Here is an 11,493-nt window from a genome sequence, read left to right on the forward strand (position 1 = left end):
GGTGCTTGCTTCGGCCGCTTCTGAGGTTGGGTCTGACGTGGGTTGCGGTTCTGTTTTCGGGTAGACGTTGACCGAGATTTGGTGCTTGGGAGCTTCCCAATCCATCCTGCCCTTGGGGAAGACGGCTTCGAAGAGCTGGCTCTTCCCCACGTTGGCTTTGCCCACCATCCACCCGGCACCGCCGCGTTTCCAGATCTCCTCCTTGAGGTCCTTGGTCCACCAACCCCTCTTCGCGCTGACGCAGTGAACATTCCCAAGTCTGACACGCCCGCCGACCCTGCCGAGTGCCTCCCGCAATGTTTCCTTGAGGTATGGCATCAGCGAGTCCACCTGAGCCTTCTGGGGTGCCAAGAGATCGGACCTGCTGATGATGAAGCTCATCTCAATCCTCCTCCCGTGTTGGTACTTGACTGATTTTGAGCGGCGGTTCTGGGTACGCAAAGTGACATCCAACAAACCGTGGAGCTTTGAGAGCAGGGACATTGGGAAGTCAGCGGCGTCTAGGACGTGGTACACGTGGTTGTGCTTGTACGGCGACTCGTCGATAGTGTCGCGCAGGGATTCGATGCTGGGGTGGTAGATCGAGTTGCCGGAGGCGTGATGGATCAAGGTGTGGCAACGGTCGCAAAGGGGGGGTTTTTCTACCGCCGGCGCGGCTTTGACCACGGGTTCGCGCTCCGGCAATAGCGCCTTGAGGTTGATGCCCTGCCGTTCTAGGGCTTCGACATCGACTGACTGCAGCGCTTGCTGTACGATTTGGTCGGTTTCTTGGGGTTTCTCCTCGTCCGTTTCCTGCATCAAACCCAGATACCGCTTGACCGCCTTCCGTGATACATCGTAGTAACCGGCCTCGTCGGGGACCGTGGTTTGCGACAAGGCGCCGCACCCGTGGCATTGTAGAGGTAGTGTCTTGGTGGGTTGGTTGTTTAAAGCGAGCGGTTCTACGTTGACAGATGCGACGGTTTCCGTATGCAACCGTCGTACTCGGACGGGGCTCGTTTTTGCTCGGTATGACCGGCGGAGTGTCGCGTGCTCAGTGGAAAGTGACCGAAATGCAGGGCAAAGATACAGCGGTACCTCTGATGGCGTAGCTCTGCGCTCAATGTTGAAGACCCTTCCTAGCCATCTTGAGTGTAGGGCACGTCCCGGCGCCATGACGGATGAATGCTTTTGGGAGTAGGCCGACTTGCCGACTTATCGACTGGTCGGGCTATTGAGTAGCCCACACTGCGCAAGGTTCCTCAAGGCGGCTGGTGAGTTCAAGCTCGAGGGTCTCGCATCGACATCGAAATTCTTGTGCCGAAACTTCTAGCAGGGGTTGCGGCAGGCACAGAGAATGGTGCCCCACCTCAAACTGACAAATTGACCCATGTCTCCAAATCGGAGGGGGGACAGCCCCCGGCAGGCAACGAAAGCGGTGAATCAGAGGTTCCAGAAGTCCGGCCCAAAAATTTACGGGGATTCTGAGCAGCGGCCACCTCGGCGCATGATACCGAAACGTCCACATCCACCTAGTTTGTCTTGAGCTCGCTGGCTCACAGTATTTCAAGATGGTGGGTGTCCTCCGCCGTGCGAACCGTCTGACAGAAGTAAGTTATTTTAGTCTTTTCTAGTTTGCGACCAATTGGCTAACTTGGTGTCGTAGAAGGTAGAGTAAACTCCGCACCTCCCCGTTCGTTATCGATCACCTCACCTCCGACCCCGCCAACCGACGGTACTGACCCCCCCAGCTCGTCTGGATAAGGAATGGACCCGGAGCGGCGATTCTCCCGCAGGATGTGACACGGATACACATGGACTTTGCTCACAAGTTCAACGGGGGCCATCTGGGGCCGAGGTACGAACGACCCGACCATGTTGCCGTGCACCTCACCCACCAAGTCTCACACATCGAAATAGGAAAGTCTGGCGCCAGAACCTACCGCGGTTGAAGTACTGGAACCCGACTATACCCATGGTTGTCAACCGCTCCCACAACCAGGACGGCCCCGCCACGCTGTCAATCTACTTCCGTGAACCGGGGGCAACACTCGCCTCGGATTCCCCGATGCCCAGCTCGTCGTCCGACGGTTTCTCCAAAGCACCCGCGCCGGCCGCAGGTGAGCGCGTACTCACAATCGATATGAAAGACCGGCGGTCCGAGGCGATATTCAAGGAGTTTATGGATAAGAGCGGTGCCGTGCCAATTAAGGTCTCGCCGCAGGATGAGGCTCTCATGCGCGAAATCGAGGACAGGAAGGCGATAGGTGCCATCGATCGGGAGCGGGTCAGGAAGCAGAACGAGGCGGCAAAGAGGGAGAAGCAAATGATTGCGCAGGCCCATTCCGAGGCAGCTGCTATCAAGGCGGCTCTCTAAGAGCTTGGCTGGGTTGGTGTGGGGGGGAGGGGGGATAGGGGATAAAGGAGTTTCTGGTGTATATCAGTTGTACAATATCCTGAGCCAACGAGAAAGAGTTTTGGTTCTCGCAAGGCCCTGCCAGGAGTTTGTGCTAGTTGTCGTCAATATAATTGCACAATGCTTGTCCGATAGCAAAACACGCCCATTCCCGCTTGAAGTACGACCCTTTCTTGGGGGTGCTCTCATCCCGTCTCTCTTGTATAACACACTCGGTTTGGTAAATGCTCACCTCTCACATCGAATCTCTTCTCTCAGAACATGGGCGGGATACATCCCTAGGGAGTAAGGTTCAACGTTGAAGCTGACATACAGGTGTCTACGCATGCTCATGTTGCGAACGCCGATTTGTGCAATCGAACCCTGAGTTCGGAAATGCAACGTCACGACGCGAGAACTTAAACAAAACTGCTGATACTGAGTGAAAGCATTGGCTTTGCTCTCATCTCGATAAGAACCTTGAGCGTAATATACTCCTTTAATCAAATCTTCGAAAATAGAAACCCGCCATGTGCAATGGAACGTTGTCAGACGAATAGTGGCACCTTCCCGGGCAGAATAAGCTGGACTGGAGATGCGGAAAGCCCAACTCCCAATTGTCCTATGGTTTGTAGAAATAACACAAAACATCAGGCGGCAACTTAGAAAAGCTCATTTCTTCCACAGCTTTTATTTTTACCCAATTCTTTTTGCGTGACCCTTTTACTCTATTTCCATCTCTTCGAGTACGAAATTTTTTGGCCGTAGGTTGTGGCTTGACGATCCGCAGCCTTTTGACAGGGGCGGGCTGTTTCCAAATGGATCTGGGCTGAGAGGGAGACAGGGATGGGGATGCCAAGTCCGAGCGGGAGGCTCCCTAACGGGCGAAAAAGGCCACGAAGTTACATGCATCGTATCCCCTTTTTTCTCAGCTCAGCTCTTTCTTGCCAGCTCGACTCGACAGCGAGGAGGCAGTGATTCTAATTCTTCATCATTCATCCTTTCATCGTGTTTCCTTGAATTTTAGGGGACACAAGTCGGCTGGGTTGCGAATCTACCGTTGGTAGCTTCGCTCGCAGCGGCTTTTACCGGTTTGACTTCGATTGCTTCGACACGCTCGTTTTAACCCCGTTTTATTATCCACAGCGCATATCAAGACCGCGGCCCGTCGCGACCCCTGAGACGCAACATCTCAATTCGTCCCGATCTGCGCAAAACAACGAAGAAGGACAGCACCAACACCAAACACCATGGCTTCTGGATCCGACAGGGCCGCTGTCGTCTCCGGCGCCGACCTTGGCGATGCGGCCAGGAGACGCAACATCCCGGGCACGCCGCAGCAGGTTGGCGTTCCGCCCGTCCAGCCCGTTGATGACAAGAAGAAGGCGAAGAAGCAGCCATCGTTCCTTGAGGTTCTTGATCAGTGGGAATGGGTCATTGCCCCGATTGTCTTCACTGCCCTCGCCTTCTTTACCCGCCTCTACAAGATTGGCCTTTCACCCATTGTTACGTGGGACGAAGCTCAGTGAGTTGACCATCCATCCTCCATTTCTCCGTACAAGGCCTCGCTAATCTTTTCACCAACAGTTTCGGAAAGTTCGGTAGCCATTATTTGAAGCGCGAATTCTACTTCGACGTTCATGCAAGTTCTCCTCTACGCAGAACGCTCCAAGCCTCGACTAACCTGAAGCCAGCCCCCTGCCGGTAAGCTCCTCGTCGGCCTCAGCGGATACCTCGCCGGTTACAATGGATCCTTCGAGTTCAAGTCGGGTGAGACCTACCCGCCCGAGATCAACTACACCTTCATGCGCCAGTTCAACGCCTTCTGGGGCGCCATCTGTGTGCCGATGGCCTACTGGACCGCCAAAGAGCTCAATCTCAGGCGCGCTGCCGTCTGGCTTGTTACTCTCATGGTCCTTTGTGAAAACTCGTACACCACCATCAGCCGCTTTATCCTTCTCGACTCGATGCTGCTTTTCGGCACTGTTGCGACCACCCTCTGCTGGGCCAAGTTCCACGGCCAGCGCAGGAACAGCTTCGAGCCCGAGTGGTTTTTCTGGCTGTTCATGACTGGCTTGAGCATTGGTTTCGTCACCAGCATCAAGCTGGTGGGCCTCTTTGTCACCGCTCTTGTTGGCCTATACACCATCGAGGACTTGTGGAACAAGTTTGGAGATACCAAGATGCCTGTGGTAGGTGAACCCTGCGTAATTCCTGCCGAGACGTCAAGACTAATCCAGTACAGACCGAATTGGCTGCTCACGTTGCTGCCCGCGTCGTCGGCCTCATTGTCCTGCCGCTACTCGTCTATCTGCTTAGTTTTGCTATCCACTTCGCCGTGCTTACTAACAGCGGCCCCGGCGACGCTCAGATGTCTTCGCTTTTCCAGGCCAATCTCCGGGGCACTGAGGTCGGCAGGGACAGCCCGTTGGAGGTTGCTTACGGCTCGCTGGTTACCATTAAGAACATGGGCTACGGCGGCGGTCTTCTCCACTCCCACGTCCAGACGTACCCCGAGGGCTCCGGCCAGCAGCAGGTGACCTGCTATCACCACAAGGATGCCAACAACAACTGGTTCTTCTACCCCAACCGCGGTGACACCCCCTATGACGCCGAGGCTGACCCTCGTTTCATCGCTGATGGCGAGGTCGTCCGTCTGCTCCATGCCCAGACCGGCCGCAACCTGCACTCGCACCAGATCGCTGCGCCTATCACCAAGTCTCAATGGGAGGTTTCGTCCTATGGCAACGCCACCATCGGCGACGCGAAGGACCACTGGAGGATTGAGGTCGTCAGCGACGCCGCGTCTCGGGATCGGAGCAAGGTTCGCACTCTTACCACCGGCTTCCGCCTAAAGCATGAGGTTATGGGCTGCTATCTCCGCGCCGGCAACACCAACCTGCCCCAGTGGGGTTTCAAGCAAATCGAGGTTACCTGCACCAAAGAGAACAACCCGCGCGACACCTACACGCACTGGAACATTGAATCGCATATCAACGAGAAGCGTAAGCACTGATCCTGATACCAGCTTGGCGAGTGATACTAACAACGGTGATCAGTGCCCCCTGGTGACCCTGGCCAGTACAAGTCCCCCTTCCTGAAGGACTTCATCCATCTCGTAAGCCTCCCCACGTTGGCCGTTCCCCTATAACATTCGCTAACAGCGTTAGAACGTTGCCATGATGACCTCCAACAACGCCCTCGTTCCCGACCCCGACAAGCAGGACGACCTAGCCTCCCAGTGGTGGCAGTGGCCGATCCTGCACGTCGGCCTTCGCATGTGCGGTTGGGATGATAAGATCGTCAAGTACTTCCTTCTCGGAAACCCCCTCGTCTACTGGGGCTCGACCGCCGGCCTCGGCATCTTCGCCCTGCTCGTTGTCTGGTACACGCTGCGCTGGCAGCGCGGCTACCGCGAGCTCTCGCAGCCCGAGATCGACCAGATCCACTACGCCGGCCTGTACCCGGTCATCGGCTGGTTCCTGCACTACCTGCCCTTCGTCATCATGGCCCGCGTCACTTACGTCCACCACTACTACCCGGCGCTGTACTTTGCCATCCTCACCTTTGGTTTCCTGTCCGACTGGTTCCTCCGGAACCGCAAGGCCGCCGTGCAGTGGGGTGTCTATGCCCTGCTCGACGCGACCGTTATCGGTCTGTACATCTACTTCATCCCCATCTGCTGGGGCATGACCGGATCGAACAAGCAGTACGGCTACATGAAGTGGTTCGACACCTGGCGGATGTCGGATGCCTGAGCGGGCCAATATGTACAAGGATTGGGAACGAAAGAAAAAATGGAGATGGGGAAGGCATAAGAAGGGTCGGGAAATCTAATGTCATTTGTCATTTGGCGTGTACGATGTCTGTCTAGAGTGGGGAGAAGCGGAACGGAAATCCGACAGCCTGATTGAACCGACTTTGCCATCTCATCTCTCGTCAGTGTTTCCTCGACTATTTACAGCGCTGACTGGGCTGGACTGGGTGGCGTTGGGCGACTGGGAAACAAGCGCAACCAATGCATTATGCGGTGGGACGGGTTTGGACGCACAGGGGAGGGCTATGGCGACATGCTGTGCGACTTACTGTGCCGGAGTAAACAGACCCAGGGCCGCACCACACTCTAATACGTCCGTCTACTCAACTCCTGGGCTTGGTCTCTCTCTTTTGTTAGACGGGGTTTGCTAGATCCAACATGAGGTGTTATGTCTCTCTAATTTAGAACGAACTACTCCGTGATGATGCTACAACGGATGTCCTCTATACCTAAAAGTGAGCCGCTGGTCTTGTCTGCTTTTTATACGCTTGCTGGTTTCACTCCCTCGCTGGTATGTCCATATGTGTGTGTTTGTTCCTTTCAAACCCAGCGGTATTTCTCGTCCGCTTCCTAGGTACTTATCATTACTATTAATACAATGCAAATCCCCGACCGGCCCTCCTCCCAGTTCTAGCTTCCATGCTAAATACCTTACCACCCATCCGCCCATCCTCATCCACTCATGATACACTACCGCGAGGATGCCTTAATACATCAACCCACCCACCCCCATTCAACAACACCCGCCCCCCAACCCCTTCCCCGCATCGCTCGTCAGCCGGACCGCCTTGGCCGCCGCCGCGGACCCGGCGCCGCCCGCGCTCGGGCCCTTGACGCCGGAGCGCCGGTCGTTCAGGTCGTACTTGCCCGCCTGGATGTTCTGGAAGATGCGCTCCGCCACCCGCATGAAGGCCATCTCGACGTTGGCGCCGCTCTTGGCGCTCGTTTCCACGTACTCGAGCACCCCGTTGCGCCGCGCCCATTCCTCTGCCTCCTGCCGTGTGACTTCCCGCTTGTTGTTCCCTTTTCCTGCCGAGGTTGATGCCGATGCCGATGTGCTGCCCGCGGCCGGTGTTGTGTTTGAGGCGGCAGCGTTGTTGTCGGCATCGTCGTCGTCGTCGGGGGCGTCGGGGGAGGCGAGGTCGGCCTTGTTGCCGACGAGCACGACCACGATGTCCGGCTCGGCGATCTGGCGCAGGTCGTTGAGCCAGTCGGTGACGTGCTGGAAGGTGGCGCGACGGGTGAGGTCGAAGACGAGCAGCGCGCCCGACGCGCCGCGGAAGTACGACCGCGTCACTGACTTGTATGTCTCTTGCCCTGCTGTATCCCAGAGCGAGAGCTTCATGTGCTTTTGCGGCTGTGGCGGCTGCTGCTGCTTGGCCTGCTTCTCGACGGGGATGGTTGGTGGTGGTGGGAGGCCCCCTGCTTCGCTTGCGTTGGTTTTTGTTGTTGTGCCATCGCCGTTGTTATTTCCGTCTGGTGAGGGGGGTGATCGGGAGGAGGCGGCGGCTGTGATGGTGCTGGAGTAGGGCGGCCCGACCGGCACGATGCGCGATCCGAATTCCACGCCGATTGTTACATCATGATGGGGAACGAAGCGTCCCTCGCACAGACGAATCGTCAAAGAGGATTTGCCACAGCCTGAATCGCCGATGCAGACTAGCTTTGCGATGTAGTCCCACGGAGCGGAGGACATGGAGATGGAGGTTGGAGGGCCGTGCGGTTGACGGCGGGGTTGGAAGCGGGAAATTGGTCGGCGATGAGCGCTGCCTTGATCGGCTATGACGAGTCAAATGCCTAATTGACGAGGGAGTTGCGTGTACAGGCTATCGGTGGTATTGCGAGCTGGCTTCGTAGTCGTAGGCTGGCATTTGATGGCGTTTCCTGGCGTTTAGTTGCTTTCCCGGGCTTGCGCTTCGCAATTCACGGCAATGACGAGGGTTCTTGTTCCGCTGAAACCCGTTGAAGCTCGGGAAAGGTCCAATAATGTGAAGATGGTAGTATCAGCAATCGAAAGATAGGAGCAGGTTGAAGGTTGATTATCAACAAGAAGAGAATCACAAGTGTTCGGGCAGCCTCCAGAAGTTACACTTAGGCTGAGGCGGTCGTTGAGTTGCAGCGCAGCTACAGGGAGCTCCAGCCAATCCATGGTGGACACCAGCGGTTAGGAGCTCCGATGTTCCACCAAGCAACGATCAGCAGGCCTGGATCGGCAGCTGACAGGTCGGCTATCAGTGACGCAACTGCCCGATAACGACCCTTGGCGCCGCCGGCATTAGTGTGCCTTAGTAAAGCGGCCCGGGCAATGCGAGCTGCATCATGGGGCTCACTCCGGTCTTTGTCAGAACTCCTCTACTTAACAAAGATACATCGGAGCTAGACTATTTGAAGAGGGTGATGTAGTGTAGCTTCCATTTCTTTTTGTCTCTGGCTTTTTCTCGTCTGAAAGAGAAGATCCAGACGAAGTTCTTCGGTTCTTGCGGGTGTGTGCGAGACAATTACCAAGCTAGTTATGCATCAATCAGTGTTTCCCCAGACGCAGCACTTCTCTAGCTACATATCTACAAGGATGTTTCGCCCGCATCGGAATTGGTCAGTGGGTCCCCAGCCTGGTCACCGACTCTAGTCACACCCCAGGTGGTCGCTTCCGCCTCGTGAGCAAACCCCCAGCCAGTGGCTGCCTGTGCTCATTCTCGCCCTGTAAATGCTTTTTTCCATCTTCAATAAAAGAACTTGGTCTGGAGTCATGAACCTATTGGCTTCAAAGGGATATATCGAATATAACACCATTTTCTTCGCCGCAGTTTTGCGGGAGAGAAGCATTCCCTGAGGCGCTGACACCCAAACCGGATCATCATTACATCGGCGGCCCAACATATTGGCCAACACCACGCGATCCGACCCATCACCCCGCAAACCCCTTCCCCCAAGTCCGACGGCCCCCCGCCGAGTCTCCGCACTACTGAGCTTTCGCCAACTTGAAGACCGTTTGTGGAAGTCAGCGCTCTCGCCGCGGGGGTGACGGGAATACGCAAACATGTTTTCCGAATGTAAGTCCGCGCCCGTGTTTCGCACGCCCGTACGTCGCTAATTCGCCACGCGAAGACGCCTCCAAGTTCCTCGCGCAATCACAGTCACGACTGTCTAACTTCGCCGGGACGGATAACGGGGACAGAGCGGCTCGGCCGACCGACTGGCAAAGTCGAGGGTCGCGGCTGGGAGGGCGGGCTTTCTTGGGGAGGGGCGGTGGGAATCCTTATAATCCCAGCGGCTCACGGTTCGGCAACCTAGCCACCTTTAGCTCACGTTACGCTACCAACGACGCGCCGTTATTTCAGGCCACCCTTGAGCACGACGACGATGATGAGGAGGAGGCAGCGGATCTATTTGCGCTTCAACGGTCGCGGCGCGTCTTTGCCGCGAGCCGACTCGAAGAAAGCGCTGAGACGGACAATGACGAGAGCCGCGCATCGTTAGAGCGGAGCCACGATGTCGAGAGTTCAACGCTGGGTGAACGGCTTCTGGGTATCAAGAGCAGTTGGAATGGCAGAAAGGGCCATTCCCGTCGGATACCGGGAGAAAGCATGGGTGAAGGCAGCAAGAGGAGTCATCGACGAACATCCGGGGAGAGTGACGAAGACAGGGGGATGGAGGATGTCGCCCTCCAATCTACCATCGCCGGCAGCGAACCGCCCGAAGATCTCCTTGTAGAAACTACGGGAGATAACGACCCGCCAGCGTTCCAGAAGTTCCAGTCTACAACTGCGCCAACACGCATGCAGAGGAGGGACTCGGCGGCCGATTCGGAACTCGGGCTCTCAGTGGACACAAATTTGAACGACGCGCCGGCCCCGCCGATTATCGAGGGCGAAATCTTTAAGCACGACGCCTTCTTCGCTTGGCTCTATTTGATTGCCCAAGCGTCCCTGTTCTCGACTTTCGTGTTGGTCATGCTGCACACGGACCGTGGGGACGGGCCGCTAGGGGATACCATCTACACTACCTTGCGGGCTTCCTTCCACCTGCTGGCTGTTGATACTCTGGTATCCATTATCGTCTCCCTCGTCTGGCTTGCGGCGTTGCGATCGTTCGTCAAACCTCTAGTGGCTCTCATTATGATTGCGGTACCGGTGGTCTTGATATCCTTCTCGCTATATCCTTTCATCTCCAGCTACCAGTCAACCGATGGCAGCACTCGCCTCCAAGATACCGTCATGCGGTGGGCGGCTAGCGTCCCCGCCATCTCTGCGGTGGTTTGGGTCTATCTGGTATACAAGGGACGGCACGCGATTCAATCGGCGGTTGGCATTCTTGAGTTTTCGAGCCGTATTCTGGCTGCGAACTCGGCCCTCGTCCTGGTTGGCATGGCATGCCTCGTTGTGGTGGTGGTCTGGACCTGGGTGTGGCTACTCATGTTCACCAGGGTCTTTCTGGGAGGGAGCTTCTCGAGCCGGCTTGCCAAGTTCATCATCAGCACGTCAAGTTGGTGGCTCGGGGTGTACTTCGTTCTCATGTACATTTGGACCTTGTCCATCATCTCGGGTGTGCAGCGGAGCACTACGGCGGCGACAGTATCCCAGTGGTACTTCCACCGTAACGCGGTGCCGGCCCCGTCATCCAAGGAAGTCGTGTCGGCCGCCCTAGGCCATGCGTTGACGACTGTCTTCGGAACCATCAGCATGTCGACGATCTTGGCCCTCGCCATCCGACTTCCCTTGCTGGTGCTGCCTCGGCGGCTGGCTAACATCCTCAGCATGTTTGTCTTCTCGTTCATCCCGACGTCCATTGCCGCCCTCACAAACCCGTTGACCTTGACCTACGCGGCTATCCACTCACAACCGCTGGCCATATCGGCCAAGGGGCTCAGTCAGATGGACTTCATCGCACCACAGCGGCCGACCACGACACTCACACCGGCGTCGCTCCCCAAGAACAACAGACACTCCCCGTTACTGCCATACCGGCTTGCGAAGCTAATCCTGCACGCGACGCGCTTTATCATGGCCATTGCTCTCGGCTTCGCGGGCTGGGTCATGACCGCCCGGCAGCTGAAAGTTGACCAGGGGAATGGGCTCGGCATGCGGGGCAGCGCCTATGCGTATGTGGTGGGCCTGGTTGCCAGCTTCATAGGCTGGGGCATCCTTGGCGCGATGGAGGGTATTCTGAGCGGGATTGTCGACGCCGTCGTCATATGCTACGGCAGCGAGAAGCGCATGACACAGGGCCCTGGCGGGTACTGCATGAGGCGCGTATCTTTTCGGAGACCGGAGGATGGAGCGCGGCGGGGGATAGTATTTACTGA

The 11,493-nt window shown here is 56.6% G+C and overlaps 5 protein-coding genes across 5 annotated transcripts in view; 3 read left to right on the forward strand and 2 right to left on the reverse strand.

Annotated features, from left to right (window-relative positions):
• Positions 1 to 1,155, reverse strand: part of CHGG_10328 (uncharacterized protein) — a gene marked incomplete at both ends in the record, with an annotated part of 2,188 nt that extends 1,033 nt beyond the window's left edge. The window contains one exon of the mRNA XM_001228254.1: positions 180 to 1,155. Coding sequence (XP_001228255.1) covers positions 180 to 1,155 — 976 coding nt within the window. The remainder of the gene's footprint in view (positions 1 to 179) is intronic.
• A 395-nt stretch (positions 1,156 to 1,550) lies between these two features.
• On the forward strand, positions 1,551 to 2,356 carry CHGG_10329 (uncharacterized protein; the record flags this gene model as incomplete). The annotated part of the gene is made up of 3 exons (XM_001228255.1): positions 1,551 to 1,589; positions 1,731 to 1,837; positions 1,900 to 2,356. 3 exons carry the CDS (start codon positions 1,551 to 1,553, stop codon positions 2,354 to 2,356), a joined length of 603 nt encoding a protein of 200 aa, XP_001228256.1.
• A 1,268-nt stretch (positions 2,357 to 3,624) lies between these two features.
• On the forward strand, positions 3,625 to 6,132 carry CHGG_10330 (uncharacterized protein; the record flags this gene model as incomplete). Its single annotated transcript, XM_001228256.1, has 5 exons — positions 3,625 to 3,899; positions 4,065 to 4,566; positions 4,620 to 5,379; positions 5,434 to 5,492; positions 5,545 to 6,132. 5 exons carry the CDS (start codon positions 3,625 to 3,627, stop codon positions 6,130 to 6,132), a joined length of 2,184 nt encoding a protein of 727 aa, XP_001228257.1.
• Positions 6,133 to 6,924: 792 nt separating this feature from the next.
• Positions 6,925 to 7,887, reverse strand: CHGG_10331 (uncharacterized protein; the record flags this gene model as incomplete). The annotated part of the gene is made up of 1 exon (XM_001228257.1): positions 6,925 to 7,887. The coding sequence occupies one exon, from the start codon at positions 7,885 to 7,887 to the stop codon at positions 6,925 to 6,927; it is 963 nt and encodes a 320-aa protein (XP_001228258.1).
• A 1,341-nt stretch (positions 7,888 to 9,228) lies between these two features.
• The window catches only part of CHGG_10332 (uncharacterized protein), a gene marked incomplete at both ends in the record, with an annotated part of 3,065 nt that continues 800 nt past the window's right edge, over positions 9,229 to 11,493 (forward strand). Inside the window, 2 exons of the mRNA XM_001228258.1 lie at positions 9,229 to 9,241; positions 9,297 to 11,482. Coding sequence (XP_001228259.1) covers positions 9,229 to 9,241; positions 9,297 to 11,482 — 2,199 coding nt within the window. The remainder of the gene's footprint in view (positions 9,242 to 9,296; positions 11,483 to 11,493) is intronic.

The sequence above is a fragment of the Chaetomium globosum genome, genomic scaffold (genome assembly GCF_000143365.1).
Source record: "Chaetomium globosum CBS 148.51 scaffold_7 genomic scaffold, whole genome shotgun sequence".
Lineage (NCBI taxonomy): Eukaryota > Fungi > Ascomycota > Sordariomycetes > Sordariales > Chaetomiaceae > Chaetomium > Chaetomium globosum.